Source organism: Puntigrus tetrazona, chromosome 17 (assembly GCF_018831695.1).
Source record: "Puntigrus tetrazona isolate hp1 chromosome 17, ASM1883169v1, whole genome shotgun sequence".
In the NCBI taxonomy this organism is placed as follows: Eukaryota; Metazoa; Chordata; class Actinopteri; order Cypriniformes; family Cyprinidae; genus Puntigrus; species Puntigrus tetrazona.
In genome coordinates, this window is record NC_056715.1 from 7580366 (window position 1) to 7599920 (window position 19555).

The 19555-nt window shown below is 34.9% G+C and overlaps 3 protein-coding genes across 5 annotated transcripts; all 3 read right to left on the minus strand.

Moving 5' to 3' along the window:
* Positions 1 to 1531: 1531 nt before the first annotated feature.
* Positions 1532 to 5016, minus strand: slc22a7b.2 (solute carrier family 22 member 7b, tandem duplicate 2). 3 transcript variants are annotated; one of them, XM_043262240.1, is made up of 11 exons: positions 4865 to 5016; positions 4541 to 4772; positions 4345 to 4448; positions 3816 to 3970; positions 3525 to 3693; positions 3264 to 3387; positions 2998 to 3107; positions 2688 to 2902; positions 2464 to 2572; positions 1797 to 2003; positions 1532 to 1695 (listed from the first exon to the last, which is right to left on the minus strand). In XM_043262240.1, exons 1-11 carry the CDS (start codon positions 4888 to 4890, stop codon positions 1626 to 1628), a joined length of 1521 nt encoding a protein of 506 aa, XP_043118175.1. In that variant the 5' UTR covers positions 4891 to 5016; the 3' UTR covers positions 1532 to 1625. The 3 variants fall into 3 exon arrangements, with proteins under 3 accessions (XP_043118175.1, XP_043118174.1, XP_043118173.1); XM_043262239.1 differs by having other exon boundaries at positions 4862 to 5016; XM_043262238.1 differs by having other exon boundaries at positions 4541 to 5016.
* Positions 5017 to 5316: 300 nt separating this feature from the next.
* LOC122361475 (solute carrier family 22 member 7-like) lies at positions 5317 to 10263 on the minus strand. Its single transcript, XM_043262241.1, has 10 exons — positions 9838 to 10263; positions 9593 to 9696; positions 9043 to 9197; positions 7313 to 7481; positions 7129 to 7252; positions 6936 to 7048; positions 6648 to 6862; positions 5971 to 6079; positions 5672 to 5878; positions 5317 to 5528 (listed from the first exon to the last, which is right to left on the minus strand). The coding sequence occupies exons 1-10, from the start codon at positions 10216 to 10218 to the stop codon at positions 5462 to 5464; spliced, it is 1644 nt and encodes a 547-aa protein (XP_043118176.1). The 5' UTR covers positions 10219 to 10263; the 3' UTR covers positions 5317 to 5461.
* A 1448-nt stretch (positions 10264 to 11711) lies between these two features.
* LOC122361476 (solute carrier family 22 member 7-like) lies at positions 11712 to 19482 on the minus strand. Its single transcript, XM_043262242.1, has 11 exons — positions 19302 to 19482; positions 16635 to 17021; positions 16458 to 16561; positions 16056 to 16210; positions 15361 to 15529; positions 14054 to 14177; positions 13856 to 13959; positions 13548 to 13762; positions 12918 to 13026; positions 12635 to 12841; positions 11712 to 12484 (listed from the first exon to the last, which is right to left on the minus strand). Exons 2-11 carry the CDS (start codon positions 17013 to 17015, stop codon positions 12421 to 12423), a joined length of 1632 nt encoding a protein of 543 aa, XP_043118177.1. The 5' UTR covers positions 17016 to 17021; positions 19302 to 19482; the 3' UTR covers positions 11712 to 12420.
* Between the last annotated feature and the right edge of the window lie 73 nt (positions 19483 to 19555).

Below are 19555 nucleotides of genomic sequence, written 5' to 3' on the forward strand. Positions count from 1 at the left end.
TTAACACACTTTTCTCTTCAGTCACTTTTTGATACATTTTTGTTTTCTGTAGAGGTAAACTACATAATCAGACTGAGCTTGCCTCCACAGAAACAAATCTATTCTATTCTATTGTCATAGTTTTCATGTTGTTAGCTAGTGTTAAGAAGGATTTTCTTAGATGCAACTAGAATGGATTGTTTGACATAAATGTTTGACACAAACTACAAAACATATGCCATCTAAATGTCTAGATTAATCAGAGAAAGACTAGAAAGGCACATTCTTAGGTTATGCTGACAGATTGGGTTGTTTGTATTGTCAATTGTTCAGATTAACTGTAGTTTTTTATGAAATTACAAACATATAAACTGTTAATCTCCAAGTACAAGGAGTGAAGAATGGATTTGTGGTTGACAAAGCTTATGTATCAAGAGCATAATACTTTTCTCCACACACATATCTTTCTCCACAACACCTTTTGAGAAGGACTAGGGTAAAATAACTGATTAATTAAAATAAATGATTAATGAACCGTAAACTCAGATTTCTGGTTTATATATATATATATATATATATATATATATATATATATATATATTGAGTACATTGAGTAAGTACTTGAAGTACTTTGAACTATACATATATGGCACTGGTGCCATATATAGCATTGGTTATTTTATTTATTTTTTTATTTCTATGCAGTGTTGAACAGAGCACATTACAAGTAATGCATACAAACACGTTATGTAATCAGATTACTTTTTTCAGGTAACTAGAAGAGTAACAGATTTCTTTGACATACAAGAATTACTTTTTCCAAACAAGTAATTCGCTGTTGTTAAAAGTAAATTCTCTCTGTTTTCCAATTTATTTATTGACACCTCTCCTATTCCCAAAAGTACTTCCTTCAGCCTGTGACTTATTAACTTAATTTTTTGGTATGAAAGGGCCTTTATATTTACAAAAAATATCAATATGTATCATTATATTTTGTTATTAAAAAACTAATAAGCATAAAAGGTAACACAAAAGTAAAGCAATGAATTACTTCCTATAAAAAAATAACTGAGTAATGCCAGTGGGCACCTTGATATCAGTTTGACATCACATATTAGCCGAGACTTAATGCTGTAACAACTAAAGTTTGGACGTTAATTTCCTCCAGTGGTAATTGGGTGAAAATAAGGAAACCCCACACTGTAATTCGTTTAATGTACATGTTGGCTAATATGTTAGACATTCAGTTTATATCAAATCAATGTCCAGTTTTTGATGTCAGTTGTTTATACTGTGTTTGATTATTTTGATTTGATTTGATCTGATCTTTTCAACATCAGTTGGCCACTGTGTAGGTACTTTTTATGGAGTAACACAATATATGCATTACTTATTAAAGCAACTTTCCCTATCAGTGTTTCCCTAAATCATTTATTGTACTGTAAGAAATTGTAAGGCCTGTGAGCTATTCTTCTTATAGTATTACTTTATACGTGAATTAGTGAATCCACGCAATTCAGACAAAACATCACAATGAAGAAAACATGCAAACTTCAAATTATTCATTAAATGTTTTATTTAAATGAAGACATAAATAGGGTTAAAAAAAACTACAGTTACATGTTCTGCACGATTAAATTGTCTTTTCATATAAACCTGCTGCCTTCTGTTTCATCCACTTTTTGATCTTGTAGTGGCAAGTCATCAGTGCCCTTACTGTGATTTAAAACAACAAAATGAACATTCTTATAGTAGCTAAATTATTATTCTTAAAGGTTCAGTTTCACAGACTAGATAATTTTTCCACATAACCTTACCTGATTCCCTCAACATCCTCTATAGTCTCTGGCAGACACCTGCCTCGTGTCTCAGGTAATAAATAAGCCACAAAAGCAGCAGAGAGTCCAAGAGAAGACAAGATGACTTGAGAGAAATGGCTCCATATATCATCTGACAGCAGGATCAAAGGAGCCACAGACACACCAAGACGTGCCACAAAGGAGGTATAGCCCATCCCATTTTGCCTACATTTTGCATTTATAAGTATATAAATTTACAATTTACAGTTTAAATAGAACAATTTACAATTTCTTACTAATGTTCAGCTTGAAGAAGATTTGTTTGTCTGTTTTATTCAGCAAGGAGGCAATACATTAATCAAAAGTGACAGTAATATACTATACAACTATACTGTTATTTTTTGTTTGAAATAAATGCTGTTCTTTGTGAACTTTTTAATACAGTATGAATCCAGTTTGTAATATGAATTCCACAAGAGGTTTATACATTTTCAACACTGATGATAAAATGAACTTAAGCAGAACATTTAGCTTTGCCATCACAAGAATAAAGGATGTTTTTTCATAAAAAGTTGCAATGCATAAATAATTGCAATGATATTTTACAATATAGATGGTTTTACTGTATTTTTGATCAAATAAAGGCTCATAGATTTCATTTTTACTACAGTAAAAGTTTTCATACCTGACAACAGTGGGGTAAAGCTCAGAGCTGTACAAAATAACTGTACCAAAAGATGTGGCTGAGCAGCCTTTTCCCAGCACAGCAATCACGGTACGAACCACTGACTTATCTGAACAGCAAAACAAAGAAAGCATCGTTGCACTAGATCTTGTCATAGGTCAAAATGTCAATGCAGAAACTCTAAACATTTCACTCTTTATGTTAAAGGGTCAGTAGGCTCTCACCTTTGGGTATGAATATGTTAATCATCAAGCTGATTCCAACACAAAGCAGTGATCCAGCCTGAGTTATGGGTCTTCCAAACTTATCCAGCAGATAATAGATGCTCAGTTTAGCAGGAATTTCAATGGCTCCATACACAAACTGAGTGAGATACATATTTAGTCCAAAGCTTGAAATGTTGAAACTAATTCCATAGGCAACAGTGGCAACAGCAAACCTGGCAGTAAAGAACCCAGCAGAAACATGAGATTTATCTGAATGTACTTTTACTGATGGTTGTGTGTGTTTGTGATTTGGCGGTTTACTACACACCAAGTGATTCCTGTGAGTAAAGCCAGTCTCCTCATCTTAGGAGTCCTAACCAGATCCAGGTATGAATACTTCCTGTTTCCTCTGTCAGTAACTATGATTTTAGCCAAATTCTGAAGAAAGACAAATATATCAGTAAACTGTGCTAAAATGAAAGCAAGAAAAAAATTCTGACTCTTCTCACCTTCTCATACATGTTACTGATTATAAATATAGGTATATAGTGTAATTATAGCCTAACCTAAAAGTGTTCAATGAGCTTCCCTTACCTCAGGCTTTATGCTGACAATAGCATCCTTTTTACAATTCATAACAGCACATTTATGAAGATAATAATGAGCTTCATCTATCCTCCTATTAGCTGTCAGCCACCGTGCTGACTCTGGAACCCACCTATAACAAAATCAAATTCATATTTATGAAATGTAAAGCATTTTATACTGTGAACTTGCAGCAAGCTAATTTTGAAAAAGGTGCATGATGTTTTTTATGACCTGACCTCTGTTTACTTGTGGTGTGTTTATACTCACCACCAAGTGATTATGGAAGTGACAGTGGGCAATGAAATGGCAACAGTCAGCCATCTCCAGTCTCGAATGAAGTATGCCATCAGCGGAAAGCCCATGAAGGCAAAAGTCCAAGCAAGGCTGTCAATCACCCCCACCAGCTTTCTGTGTTCAATGCTCACCCATTCCACATCTGATGAAGAACAAATCAACAAAAGAATACACATACTCATCACTTTAAAATCTTATTGTGTGCTATTTGAGAGCTACAATAATTATAAAAACAAAACAATTTAAAAAGAGAGTGATTCTCACTGAGTATAGTGGAGATGATGACACTGCCAGTAATGGTGAATCCAGTGAAGAATCTCAACACCGCAAACATGATGAAGGAGGTGGAAAAAGCACTACACAATCCAAATCCCATTCCTAACACATATGACACTAGAAGCATGGGCTTACGTCCAAACCTGAGCAGAAACAGACACGTGTGTATCTATTTAGAAACCCTCAAGCACAAATATTTTTTAAAAATGTGCAACGCAGCTGAGATCAATTTAAATAATTTACCCAAATGTAAATTATGCTGTTCCAATCTTGTATGAAATTTTATTTCTTCTGTGGAACATATAAAAATAGGTTTTCAAATAGGAAATCAATGTTAAAAAAACAATATTTTCCAGCCTTCATTTTTCATGTTCTGCAGAAGAAACTCAACACGAGAGTTTGTAAATCATAATAAAATTGTAAAAAAAACTATGCCTTTAAGCAACTGTGCTAGATTTTTGCCAATTCTTAACTAAGATTTCCATGATTTATGTAAACTTCAAAAACATGCACCAACATTGCACTAAAGCTCCCGAAAGCAGCTGCTCCAAACATGACCCCAATAAAGAAGATGGTGGTTGTTAATCTGCTCAGTGCTCTTTTGTCACACACTAAATCCCACTGAAAGACACACAAAAAGAGAGGTCCCAACTTGAGAAAAGTACAGAGTGTATTATCAGACATAAAAAACAAAAAACAACAACTTTTCTCACCTCTGTGGCGAGAGTGCTGATGAACGTGCTGTTGTCATACTCCCATCCATTCTGGCACTGGACTACAGCAACCTCTGAGGGGCTGGAGGAGTTTGTTAACAGATGAAACTGAGGATAAGAGAACATGTGACAGGAAGCAGGAGTCCCATCATCTTGAGCTGGAATACTGACAGTCAATCTCTCCTCCCGAGTCAGGTTCTCAAAGATCTCATCAGCATCCAGAGAGCTGATGCTGCAATGGTGAGAAGGGATAACAGCAATAAAGTTGCCTAACAGGAAGTGACAGGCCAGACTAAATCGTCCAAAAAAATTTATGCATACAACCATCTTCTGGAACTTTCCAAATCCATTAATTTCTGAGAGAAGATCTTCAAACTTCATTCTTGCGCTCTGATGTGTTCGACCTGGTTGAGGATCTCACCTGACTCTTTTGTTTATACCTCACAGACATAACACTCTAAAGGGAGGAAAATGGTTAACAGAGGGAATGTCTAAAGCTTTGCGAAACATTTGTAAAAATTAAACCCTTGGGTTGAAACTTTACATTTTGGTGATTTTACAATAGATTCTTGCTTTGTCATTGTGAGATTTTCATAACTTTGATCTCAAGGCAGCCACAGTCTGTTGATTTGTAACATGAATCTGGTTTCCATGTTTCTTGAGAGGAAGAGGATGTGTGTCTATACTGCCCTAATGCATGGTGAGGAGTAGAGTTTGAGAGTCCAAATAAAAATTGAACAGCCCCTACATCATCTCATATTGTACAGGAGGGTTTCAAGAACAAAAATGCACATACGGCTGTATAAGATTTTTTAGTTTGTCACAAGAATAGGTTATAAAATTAAGACCAAGACAGTTCAGTGATTAATTAGATTTTTATTAGATTCATCTTCTACAGTTTAGATTCTCTACATTTTAGGTTCACTTAGTCTGCTTGGAAGGCTCCATTCCAAGCTGATATTCAAGTTGTGAACACACTGATCTTTTCCTGAGTAAAACAAATGAAACGAAAATATGTTAGATTTTTTATATCAAGTTGCTTTAAAACTGAATTACTTAAAAGATTTTAAGTAATTCATTGAGCAATTAAAAATAAGATTCTAACGGTAGCAGTAGTAAATGATTATTCACCTATTTTTCTCTATGTCCTCAATGGTCTCAGGAAGCCTCACACCGTGGGTCTCAGAGAGGAGCAGTGCAAGGAGACCTGAACTGACAGCCACAGTGCAAAACAGGACCTTTGGCAGATGGAGCCAGACCTCGTCCAAAAGACTCACAAGAGGTGCAAGAGAAACGCCAACACGACCAACAAATGAGCTATAGCCTAATCCATTCTGCCTAAGGTCAGAAGTTAGAGAAATTAATAACCCCATTTTTATTTTTGCTCTATGTGCAAACACAAGTAGAATTGCAAATGATAAACAACTGACCGTAACACGGTTGGGTAGAGCTCAGTGGTATAGAGCATAACACATGTGAAAGAAGCCTCTGAGAATCCTTTACCCAGCAAAGAAATTATTGTATGAGGCAGCCACAAATCTAAAGACAGGACCACAGACATCACCTGAGCCATAAATTAATTACATGACAGAAATGCATGACTAAAATGTGATTAATATCTCCAGATCCACTGGAAAACATTTTTTTCACTTGTAGTTGGCTCTTTATATTTAACTAGGATAGGGTGACATATTTTTTTAAAAAAAACCCACCAATTTCTACACCAAACACATGATTTAACATCAGAAAGTTTTTTAAAGTTTACATTTTAGAACTGACATGCTGAACACATGACTGTGACATCACAGTGAATAACTTCTAAATAAATACATTTAGTTACTCATAACACTGGCATTCTAAGTAATTATTGTTCTTTTATTTAAATGGACTGAAAAGCCAGGCAGATGATTGTGATGTCATAATAAATGACTCACTGTAATACAAAACATTTACATATTAAATCAGTGAATGCCAAACTCATGATGGAAACATCATGATAAATGATTGTTCTGTAATGGAGTAAACTAAACAAAACAAACATTCACAGTTTTAAGGCAAGTTAAATGTCAATCACATGATTGTGGCATCATACTAAATGATTGATTACCTCTGGGGATGAGGACGGTGATGCCAATGCAGACCCCTGCTGCAATCAGCGTGCCCACCTGGCTGTACCTGCGGCCCACTTTATCAAGACACAAATAGGCCAACAGTTTTGCTGGCATTTCTATGGCACCATAAATAAACTGGGTAAAGTACAAGTTCAGCCCAAAACCACTTATGTTAAGACTGATGCCGTAGTAAGTAGATGCCACTCCGAACCTGTGAAAACAATTTAATTTAATAAACCAGGATTTAATAAATTTTAGCCATTATAAAGACAAAACATTCCCACCAGGTAGCGCCAGTAAGCAGAGCCAGTTTCCTCATCTTAGAAGACCTCACGAGATCCAGATACGAGTACTTCCTGTCACCACTGTCCTCAGCAATTATAACATTAGCAAGAGTCTGAAAGGGCATGTTCTCAAAAGTTTAGGACAATGCAAAAAATGTATTCGCTTTCTAAATATTGCATAATAAAATATTACCTCTGGTTTGATATCTCTGAGATTGTGTTGTCTTTTATTGGTCGAGGCACATTTGGTCAGGTAAAAATGGGCTTCTTCCAGTCGTCCATTGGCTATGAGCCATCGTGCTGACTCCGGGAGCCACCTGAAAGACAGGAATGTAAGTGATCTGGAAAAACTGGAGTTAATCATAGTAATATCTTACCTCCATGTGATCACTGCCAGTATAAGAGGAGCTGTTACTGTGATGACAAGAGGCCTCCAGTCTTTGATGAGATAAGCAATACCAGGCAATATCATAGTGCTGATAGACCAGTCAATACTGATTGTAACTGCAGCAATCGTCCTGTGTTCTATATCAGTCCATTCAATGCCTGATGAATAATAATAATAATAATAATAATAATAATAAGTTCTATTATTTAAAACAGAATGTCCAGCCTGGTCTCATGTTTATACAAAGGTATTAATATGTGACTTTTACAAGCATAAAACATACATTTTTGTAAGATTTTACTTATAATTTAGACATTTTATCTTTTAAAACGTACAAATCACTATGTATTTTTAGTAAAAAAAAAAGTAAATATTTGTGTGTCTTTTGTATAATTAAGTTATTCCTATCAGTGCATCATTTGAATACACCCAGTGTTGCCCAGATTAGGTGGGCAGTTTTCATGGATCAAATCGGAGTAAATCCATTAAAGAGAATTACCAAATATGATTCAAATATACAAGCAGACACTGTCAAATCAAGAAATTAACCGATATCCTCAAAAAAACACATGCGTCATTTTTTCAATGTCTACAGTCAGAATAAAAAAGTGCCCAAGTGATAAGCTAAAGCAACAAAAGGAGGTATTTCACACTCGTTCCTGCACACACCATGACAGTCAAAACTGTGTCATTCATTGATGCAAAGGCTACTGTATCAACAACAAATAAAAATAATAACGCTGTCAGACTTTGCCCAGTGTCCTATGATGCCTCTCCCTCTCTTGACCCAGTTTCTGTCTCCCTGTGATTGTTTCATTTGTTCCCAATAGTGTTCCCAGGTGTGTTACGTTATCCCCTTGTTATGCAGTGTATCTGAAGTGTGTTCTGGCCTGTCTACTTGTTACTCTGTTTGTGCTTATAGTCAAGATTAAGGACTTCTGGATTAGAAGCTGATTCTCCTGCGTGTTTCTCCGGGTACACACTGTGACAGAAGACAGGGCCAAAACTGTAAGCGACACACTCAGCGCTGTGCTTCTGCCAGGATTCATTAGAGACAAACAGTGCAAGTCGCTTGATCCATTCAGACATGACACAAAATTGTTATACAGTCGTGTGAAGGTTCTGCAGTGATGCTGGCTGAAAATAAAGAGGTATATTGGAAAACTCTTGTCAGTTCAGCACCATACTAATCTTAAAATCTTAAAATTACCATGGTAATGAGGACTGTGGCTTTACTACTTGTATGTATAAATAATTCACCAAAAAATTGTCATAATTTACTCACACTCAACGTCAATTTATTCTGAGGAAAATAAGAAATTCAAAAAATTGTCCATACGGTGGAAAGAGTAACCAAAATAGTAAGCCTCCTGTGTTCAACAGAATAAAGTGATTTGGAACATGAAGGTGAGGAAATCAATGTTTGATTTATTCACTTATTTGCTATTAATTGAAGGCCCCACACGTTATTTTATGGTTGCAACTCATCACGGTGTGTGCATGAATGAGTGTGAAATACCTATTTATGTTGCTTTTGCTTATCGATTGGGCGTTTTTTTTTTTTTTGCTTTTAAATTCTCACTGTAGTAAATACGTCTCTTTTACATTTAAATGCTGAAAATATGGAAGTATTTGTATGTATAGTGTAATCTGTCGGCTAAATGCTACATTGTGTTTGAGGTCTATTAATTATAAAATATAAATGAAGAAAACACTTACACAGAACAATAGTGATGATGCTGATGCCCGTAAGGCCCATTCCAGTGAAGAACCTCATTATTGCAAACATAATAAAGGATGTGGAGCATGCACTGGCCACCCCAAATGAAATGGATATCAGGTATGCCACCATCAGCATTCGTTTCCTACCATACCTGGAATAAACAGATTCTATTACAAATGCCTTAAACTGTGTGTTTATGTGTTTAAGTACTTATTTGTCAGTAGTTTTTATTTGCAATGCTGGAAAGTCCAGCCCATTGTAATGAACTGCTCCAATAATATATATATATATATATATATATATATATATATATATATATATATATATATATATATATATATATATATATATATATATATATATATTTATTATCATCTTTATTATTACTATCATTAATGCTTATTTTTAATTTTAAGTCAATTAAAACTTAGTTTGTGTTGTAACTAACTAACAATAATTGTAGTTTAACTACTTTAGTTTGGCATTCTGTTGTAGCATCACTGTTCACTCCTAAATGCCACATTCATGTCTTACATTAAGTCTCACCTGTCACTTAGCCAGCCAAAAAAGCCTGCTCCTACCATCACACCGACAAAAAAGATGGTGGTTGTTGCTCTATTCAGACTTTTCCTGTCGCACACCAATCCAAACTGAAAGATATTGTCAGAGAGATGTCATCTTTCTTTTGATCATTGTTATACATCGGAATTGTATATCATAATCATTGGATATCATAAAATTAAATTATATAGTTATAAAAATTCATTTCAATGAAAAACAAAGCAAATTACCTCAGTAGCCAAGACTGACTTGATTGTGTTGTTGTCATACTCCCATCCGTTCTGACACTTGACTACAGAAGGTTCAGAGCTGCTGGAAGAGTTTGTCAACAGATGAAACTGAGGATGGGAGAACATGTGACAGGAAGCAGGGGTCCCATCTTCCTGCGCAGGAATGCTGACAATCAGTCTCTCTTCTTGACTTAGATTTCCAAGTATCCCGTCAACATCCAGAGAACTGATATCACAGTGGTGAGATGGGATGGTGGCGATGAAGTTGTTCAACAGGAAGTTAAATGGCAGCGTTATTCTCGGAATAACCAAAAGAGCCATGATACCGAACTGGTATTTCCCAAACCCCCCAACCTCAGACAACAGATTCTCAATCTTCATCTTTGCTGAACAAGTCTGATGTGACTCAAAAGAAGCAATGAGTACAATATGGACTTAAGTTTGTCCAGTCATGTCTACTTACACATTCACTGCCCTGATGTAGATCATTAATCTCTCATATACTGACATGAATGAAATTCATACATATTCTTTCATTTCTGTAAAATTTTCTCACACAAATAAGTGAAGTATGTTGATTAGACACACTTAAAGTTACACAAAGTAACAAAGACACACTGAAGAAAACAGTTCATATAATTCACAAATGGACAAAGACAGACACTGTGCACAGAATGATTGTACATTAGTGTTTTATTTTAGTAAATTAACACCCAACACAAAGGGTGTTGAAAGGTCTGAGCTTCCAGTCATTTGGTTGGGTTTCTTTCTGCTTGATAAATGGCAGCGATGTTAGACACTATATACAGTAATTAAACTGGGGACTAAGGCAGGTCTCTAAAAATCTATATTAAATATATATTATATTGTGTTATACATTTTGAATTACCATGAAAATGTTTGAATTGTTACAAGTTGTTTATTTTCATATATATTTAAATTGGTATTTATTCCTGCAATGTCATGACCATAAATCATTCTCAGAAATTATTTATTGTTATTTACATTAAAAACAATTGTGCTGCTCAACATTTTTGTGCAAACCACGGTGAAAATATATTTTAGATATCATTATATAGATTATATATAGAAGTCTTTAATGCGTATATAACTAGATGAATATAAGTGTCATTTTATTATTGTAGCACCAGTTAAATCAAAATTTGATGATCTTCTCAGAACTGCAAACTGGAAAGAGTCCAAGCTTTTCAGCCACATCCAAAGAATAACTACTCTTTCTCCAAAACCCATCACTTCTACTGCCATCTAGAGTTTCTCTAACAATGTGCGATTGTTCTGTTCAAACACAAAAAGCTATAGATGTGAAACACACTTTCTAATCACAGTACAATACATCTTTGTTTGCTTACATTCAGCCACTTTCTGTATAATTTGATATTTACAACAGTAATAGTTGATATAAAGTTTAGATAAGCCAAAACATTTTTTTTCCCTTTTTTTCATTTTGTATAGAAATCGTGTACAGTATGTATTCGGTATGTCTTTGATTGGTTATGAGCTGTGGTTGGTTTGTATAATAACTTTCAATATTACCCATCCAATTAAACAGAGTTAAGTCTTGAGTTACTCATATGATATACATGCATTTGCTGGCAATAAAATAATTGGAAGAGAATATGTTTGATATGTTGGTTCTTGGTGGAAGTTGTCAATTATGGCAGATGCAGGTAATGTGGAGCTGTCCAGGGTGCTGTCAAACGGAGCCATGGTGTTGTGTGCTTTTACGTAGACTTAAAGTCAGATATTAACTAAAGGGATTAATTAAACATGTATCTAAAGGTAATGCATAAGCAAAAAGACACAATTTAGATTTCTTTAATCCTAAGAAAGCAAGAAAAACAGGACAGCAAGAGTCCATGACTCAAGTGTTTTATTAGTTATATACAACCAGAATTCTGTAAATCTTGGGACATCTTTAAATTTAAATAAAATGAAAACTAGAATTTCAAATGACATGAGCCAATATTTTATTCAGAAAAGAACATATAACATTGTAATAGCTGCAGTACATGGTTTTGCATTGTCCTGCTGAAATACACAAGGCCTTCCCTTAAATAGACGTCATCTGGAGGGGATAATGTTGCAATAAAACCTTTAAATAACTGATTCATTGCGCATTCCAAAACATGCAAGCTGCCTATACCGTATGTACTTATGTACCTCCATACCATCAGAGATGATGGCTTTTGAAACACCGATAACATGCTGGATTGTCTCTCTCCTCTTTAGCCGAGCTGACACGGCGTCCATGATTTCCTACAGGAATGTCATATTTGGACTTGCCTGACCTTAGAACACTTTTACACTTTGAAACAGTCCACGACTGTTCTTCTTGGACGTGTTCAAACACTGTATGGCTTCCTTTTTGAATGATAGAGCTTTAGTTGGCATCTGCAAGATGTGTTTACTGACAGTGGCATCTGGAAGTATTTTTCTTGGGCCCAATTAGTAATGTCAATGACAGAATCATGCCGATGAGTGAAGCAGTGCTGTCCGAGGGTTTCCGGAATTCAGGTTGTACTTAATACAAGATCTGATGTTGAGTACTGCTCATAAAAGTTGTCAATATGGGTGGATGTCTTTTTGTGCTTGTAAGGTGATTAGCATATCCTTGTTTTCTGTCTTTCTGTCAAAAATAAATAATAAAGCAAATTATTAAAAGTAAAAGTAAAAGAAAAAACAGACAGTCGCTTTTGATAAAATCGTCGGCTAAATACAAACATAATATGTTTTATGTTTTTTGTCAGGAGTGTAAGAAGATGTTTTTTTCTTGTACCTCATCTCTTCAATGTCTTCTATGGTTTCTGGCAATCTTGTGTTGTTGGTTTCAGGGAGAAGCCAAGCGATAAGACCAGAGAAGATGGCCACCGTGCAGAAAATGACCTCTGGGAGAAGCTTCCACATGTCTTCTAAGAGCATGATAAGAGGAGAAACTGATGCTCCCAAACGTGCCATAAAACTGGCATAGCCGAGTCCATTCTGCCTACAGATGTGGAAGGAGAAGCATTTAAAAAACTGAGTGAGCTTAATATTTGAAAAGTAATATGGCAGACACTAACCTCATGACTGTTGGAAACAGCTCAGTGGTGTATAAGAACACAGTTGTGAATGAAGCCTCTGAAAGTCCTTTACCCAACACAGCGATCACAGTGCGAAACGTCCAGTATTCTAAACCCCATACACACATTCACACAAAAAAAGGCCTGAGAAAATATTCATGTAACACAAACAACTGTAGACCATTTATAAAAAAAAATGTGCAAAACATTGGTTGCAACCTGATTCCATGAGAAAACCAGTATTTTGGTTAATACTGATTTTGTATAAATTTGTAGAATTTAATTCATACGAAAACACAATTTTTAGAAAAAGTCATCATGTAGCTCCATCCATAAACTGTTTAAACACCAGTGTCGTAAACTATTAAAACCTGTCCTGAAGGAAGGAAGGAAAAGTGAAGGAAAACTTCCTTCACTTTAAGCTTAATATAACATTTTTCATTATGAACATGAATTGCATTTTGTTAAGGGACAGCATGTGTTAATTTTGCTAGTTTCTCTGATTAGCATTATGAAACTAGCAAAATTAAATGAATAGAATTTGATTTGCTGTATGACTTCGAACTCTTTGGCTGACAACCATTGATTTAAAGTGCACTTGAAACCAAAGGGCTGTTTTGATCTACAGACCTGTAGGTGTGACGATGTTGATGAGTATGCAGAATCCAGTGAGCACCAGTGTCCCTGTCTGATTGATTTTACGGCCGAGCCTATTGAGACTAAAGTAGATGAGGATTTTTGCTGGTATTTCTATGGCCGCATAAATGAAGTGTGTCAAGTAAAGGTCAAGCCCAAATCCGGTGATGTTTAAGCTGAGGCCGTAGTATGTAGAAGCAACTCCATACCTACAAATCGGAGAAAGGAATGTAAGTTCTTTGTTTACACGAATTCAGAAGCACATTCTTTGTATAGAAAATATTTCAATTAGCAAAACCTACCACACTATGCCGGTGAAAAGTGTGAGTCTCCTCAGCTGTGGGGTTTTGAACAGGTCTAAATAAGTGTAGCCCTGGTGTTCCACAGTTGCAACAGTGGACAAAGACTGTGATGGAAACAGAAAGAAAGGTATTTTAAACCCTTGCTGAAATTGAGGTCTTTGCAAATACGTATACAAGGGCAAATGAGATCCTGTTTACCTCTGGTTTAACTCTAGATGTAAAGTCTTGTTTCCCGTTAAAAGTAGCACATTTTTGCAGATACTTGTATGCTGTTTCTGACTTTCCGTTGGCTATTAGCCACCGTGCTGATTCAGGGATCCACCTAGTAAGGTATTAAACAATCATTCTGTGTTTACTATAGAATAAGTTTTATAAATATATATAAATTATATAAGCCAAACCAACCAGCCCTGGAATTACAAACTAGGAAATAAGGAAATGGTATATTGATAGTAAAAATAGTGAAATGTTTTATCCCCCTTTCAGAATCATTTAGGATTATTATATAAAAATATATTATTTTACCAAAATAAGTGGGATCATATAAAATGCACGTTATTGTTTATTTAGCACTGACCCGAATAAGATGTTTACACATAGTCCACAAGAAAAAATGATTTTAAATTATTAAAAAAGCATTGAAAAGCTTCATCCTCTTTTTTTATACGTGAATATACAGGTGCAAGTTAAACATTCATATATTTGTTACATGTAAAATAAACCATTTGATGAAAGAAGCTTATAGCTCATGAAAGTTAAAAATTCAGTATTTTAAAATATTAGAACATTTAATTAGATTTTCATTAAATGATAAGTGACAAAGGTGAGTCCCTCAGTTGTCCTCAGTGTGAAAAGAATGATCTCAAAATCATACAGTCGTTTCTTGAACACCAAAGAATTATTGGGACCTGAAGGATTTTCTAAGAAACAGCAGGCAGTTTAACTGTTCAGGACAAACAAGGGACTTGTGAACAACTACTAAACAAAACAAAAAACAGCTGTGGATCATTCAGTTAACAACACAGTATTAACAATCACGTGAATATAAACTTTTAAACGTGGTCAATTTTAATTAACTCGACTATTATTTTCTCTTTCGGACTATATATAAACATCTTTCATGTGTTTTTTCAGATTCTGAAAGGGGGGTGTAAAAATGTACTTCAACTGTATGTGTAGAGTACACAAGTATAGATCACTTATATATATAATACCATAAAGAACAGAAATATATGCAATATATTAAGGGGGCAGAAGGTACAAAAGCTCTTTAAGGTGATTTAGGACAAAGGACTATTGCAGGAGCTCATGGATGCAGCCAGAACTACACATGAGTTTTATTATTGTTGAATTTACTGATTGGTTGTGAGAGGAACAAATGAAAAAAAAAAAAGATCTTTCCAGCTGAGAGAAAACATGACCTTGCAAACAGGACCTTACTGCGAGGAAGACTCTCAAAAACAAACACTTTTTTTCCTATAAAAACAATAATTGTGCCTCCTTACCACCAAGTGGCTGTAGCAATAAGAAGAGGAGAAGTGACAGTAATAATCAGCATCCTCCAATCAGTGGCCATATAGGCAAAACCAGCCAGCAGCATGTTGCCTAAACTCCAGGAAATACTGCCAAACACACCGATAAATGTACGGTGTTTAGTGTCTACCCACTCAATACCTGCAGAACAGACCACATTCATCAAATATCAGAAATCACTTATGAAATCAAATTATTATTATTTATTATTTATCAAATATGTGAATAATTCAAATTCAAATACTAAAAAGACAACAGTTTCATTATTGACTGTGTTCGGTGTTGACTGAACTTTACTGTAAGTAATATTAAAGTTCATTCATGAAACAAATTCAGCTATCAGCAGCTCTACAGAAACCAAAAGTGTTGTTATTTATCTCAGTGTTGATTTAATTCAGTTCAATAACGGTGTACATGTTGCAAAATTAATCAGTTACGAAACAAAGATGATTCAGCTATAAAGCAGCTCTACAGAAGACAACAGTGTCATCAAGTTATGTTCTCACTAAATAATAGTCAGTGTAGTCAAATGACCATAACTGGCTGAAATTGGTTAAGAGTGGACTCTTTTCAATTCGGACCCCAAATTGTTGAAACTGCACAAATGGCTCAGTGTCTCTGAATCTTGGATTAAGGATAATGCAGTTAGGCTTCAGAAAAGACTTACTCAGAACAACTGATATGTTGATGATTCCCGTCAGTGCGAATCCAGACAAGAAACGGAAGGCAGCAAACATGATGTAGGTGCTTGAGAAAGCACTAAGAGTGCTAAACACTATAGAGGACACATAAGACACCAGCAGCATACTCCTACGACCATACCTGTGCAACACACAGATGAACAATGAGAACATCAATAGTGCATTCATGATACGGTAATGTTTCATTGAACTCTGTCTAATAATTTACTAATATCTACTACAAAAAGTACAAATAGTACAAATACGTAACTTTAAGATACAAATATACTGTATAGTATTTGGAGGTAAATATGGTACAAAGATGACTGAGACCTTTGTACATTTGCTAGAGTTTAAAAATGTCTAAATGGTGATTATTGGGGTTTTACCTGTCACAGAGCATTCCAAAGAACACAGCTCCAGCCATGACGCCAACAAAAAATATGGTGGCTGATGTTTTGGCCAGTCCCCTCTTCTCACAAACTAAATCAAACTGAGGGAAACAGGAAAAGCGGTGGTGAGAGAGCTGAGAAGGAACTACAGAATATACAGTTATTGAACTTTACCTCTGTGGCGAGAGTGCTGATGAACGTGCTGTTGTCATACTCCCATCCATTCTGGCACTGGACTACAGCAACCTCTGAGGGGCTGGAGGAGTTTGTTAACAGATGAAACTGAGGATAAGAGAACATGTGACAGGAAGCAGGAGTCCCATCATCTTGAGCTGGAATACTGACAGTCAGTTTCTCATCTTCACTTAGATTTCCAAAGATTCCCTCAGAGCCCAGAGAGCTGATGTTACAATGGTGAGATGGGATGGCGGCTATGAAGTTGTTCAGCAGGAAGTGACATGGGATTGTCATTCGGGGTATAAACATCAGCAAGACCAGTGCAATCTGATATCGCCCAAACCCATTTGTCTCTTCCAGAATGCTCTCAAACTTCATTGTCACCTGGAATGTCATACAAAACTATATCAATATTATATAACTTAAGTGTTAACAAGGGATTAGATGATTAGATTTACACTACTGGTCAGTAAGATTTGTTTTAAAGAAATTATATTTTATATGCATATATGTAAAATATGTTTTTCAACAAGCAAATTTATCAAAAATTTCATTATGTTACAAAAGCTTTTTATTTCAAATTAGTGTTCTTTTGACTTTTCAATTGACATGGTTGAAACCATCTGTGATGTAACTCAAACCTTTTCAATGATTTTTATAGGGCCTTGTATTAAGCTATATTACTGTAAGTTATTGCGGTAGTAAACCAGCTTGAACTCTGTTTAAAGGCACACTCCATTTTTTGAAATAGGTTTATTCTCCAATTCCCCCAATAAGGAAATAAGTTCATTTTTACCACTTTAGAATCTATTCAGCCAATCTCTGGGTCTGGCAATAGCACTTTTAGCATAGCTTAGCATAGATCATTGAAACCAGTTAGACCAGTAACATTAATTCCACTAAGAATGGCGGAAAATGAAAAGTTGTGGAAAAGTTGTTTCTAGGCCGATGTTTTCTGCCGGTCTTAGTACATGATATAACCAAAGAAGAGTCAAGTTTTAAATCGAACAAATAGTGAAACTCTTTAGTTGTTTTTGAATGTGATGTTACTTGTCTAATTATATTCAATTATCTATGCTAAGCTATGCTAAAAGTGCCATTACCAGACCCAGCTAAATCGGCTGAATAGATTCAGTAAAACTCAACTTAGGAGAATGAGCCTTTTTTCAAAAACATGTGAATGTTCCTTTAAGTCCATTCCTTCACCCTACATTAGCCTCATAGCAGGCAATGGACAACAGGGGGTACAGCACTCTGTTTGAACGCCGTGCACAGCTGTTAAGATACACACCAGCTGGAAAAAGACACAGCCTGTCTTAAGCCGCTTATGTGTATGTGTATATATACATAAAGAGTTTATTTGCAAAAACAGACAACTAATTTCTTTAATTATTATTATTATTATTATGTTATCATGTTATCATGTTTTTTTTATTGTTTTAGTTAACTGTGTCAACCTTGTCAAATTGATGATTGATATTAATTGGTATGCACAATGAAAAACATAATTTTCAAGAATTGTTATTTTGCAAATTGCAAATTTACTGTGTGTGTGTGTGTGTGTGTGTGTGTGTGTGTGTGTGTGTTTCTGTTAAGACAGCCTGTTTTGAAAGTATTAATTCATTTGAGGATATTTTACAGAAGGGTAAAAATAACAATTATATATATATATATATATATATATATATATATATATATATATATATATATATATTTTTTTTTTTTTTTTTTTTTTTTTTTTTTTATATATATTATTATTTTTTTTCATAAAAGTCCTCCCTACACTTACCTCAACTCTTCCAAATACTTTAATTTAAACTTTTTGATTATTTCCTAAATTTTAATTGAAAATAAAACACTTTCCAATGTGATATTGAAAAGGCAGGAAAAAACGTTTTGCAAAAGGTAGATTTGAACCCAAGTTGATCGCATCAAAAACAATATGATGTACACATTACCTTTGGTGTTGACTATCCCAATCACACATTGATGGGTCAAAAACAAAAGTTGTTTCAACTTGAAATAACTTGTTACCCCGCTGCCAAAAACCTAAAAAAATGTTGTTGAGTCAACTAAAATATTTTTACTTGTCATTTACATTAACTTAATATTATACTAAAACATTTTAGTTGACTTAACCAAACTTTTTTTTACAGTGTAACTTCTGCCAACAAGGTGGTCTGTTTGCACTTAGTGCAAATAGACACTCTGATATGGGGGCAATATATAAATACACTAAATGTTGCCAATTTAGCTATTTTGTAGTTAGATTTAGTGACTTTCTCACCCATTTAAAAAAACTTTTTCAAAAGTTTAGAGACAAATATAGCAACTTCTTGGACAAACCTTCTCAAGTTCTCATCTTGATCTATATTCATCTTGATATAGATCAGTGAAATTGTGACATCATCTAGTGATATTTAATGACAATTAAACACCCATATAGTGCAAATATCAAATGAATCAACACTTTATTCTACTTCCAGTCAAGATATTCATTCAGTACAAAAACATAACAATTGACTAAAAAACAGTCCACTGTGATGCACTGTGATTTTGTTTCTCTAACTAAATGATTAAAATAATAAAAAATCTTTTTTTCTCTGCTTTTTCACAGCTATAGGCACACAGTGTTTAAAAAAAATCCAAAAGTGAAACACTCACCTCTGCTTTAGCTTGATTTCTGAAGTTTACGGATGATCTTTGTAGAGTGCCGTGATGGTAAAGAGCTTCAACAAGCAGTCAAATACAGACAGAAGTTTACTGGAGCCTGTGAATCACCAGCACTTCATAAATAAAGGCTAAATGAAGCCCCTCCCCAAACACCCTTCATCTTTCCTTTCTCTCCGCCCCCTTCAGCCTTAATGAGAACATGTTCTGACTGAGTAACTCTGTTTCTGTCAGGTCATGCATTTCTG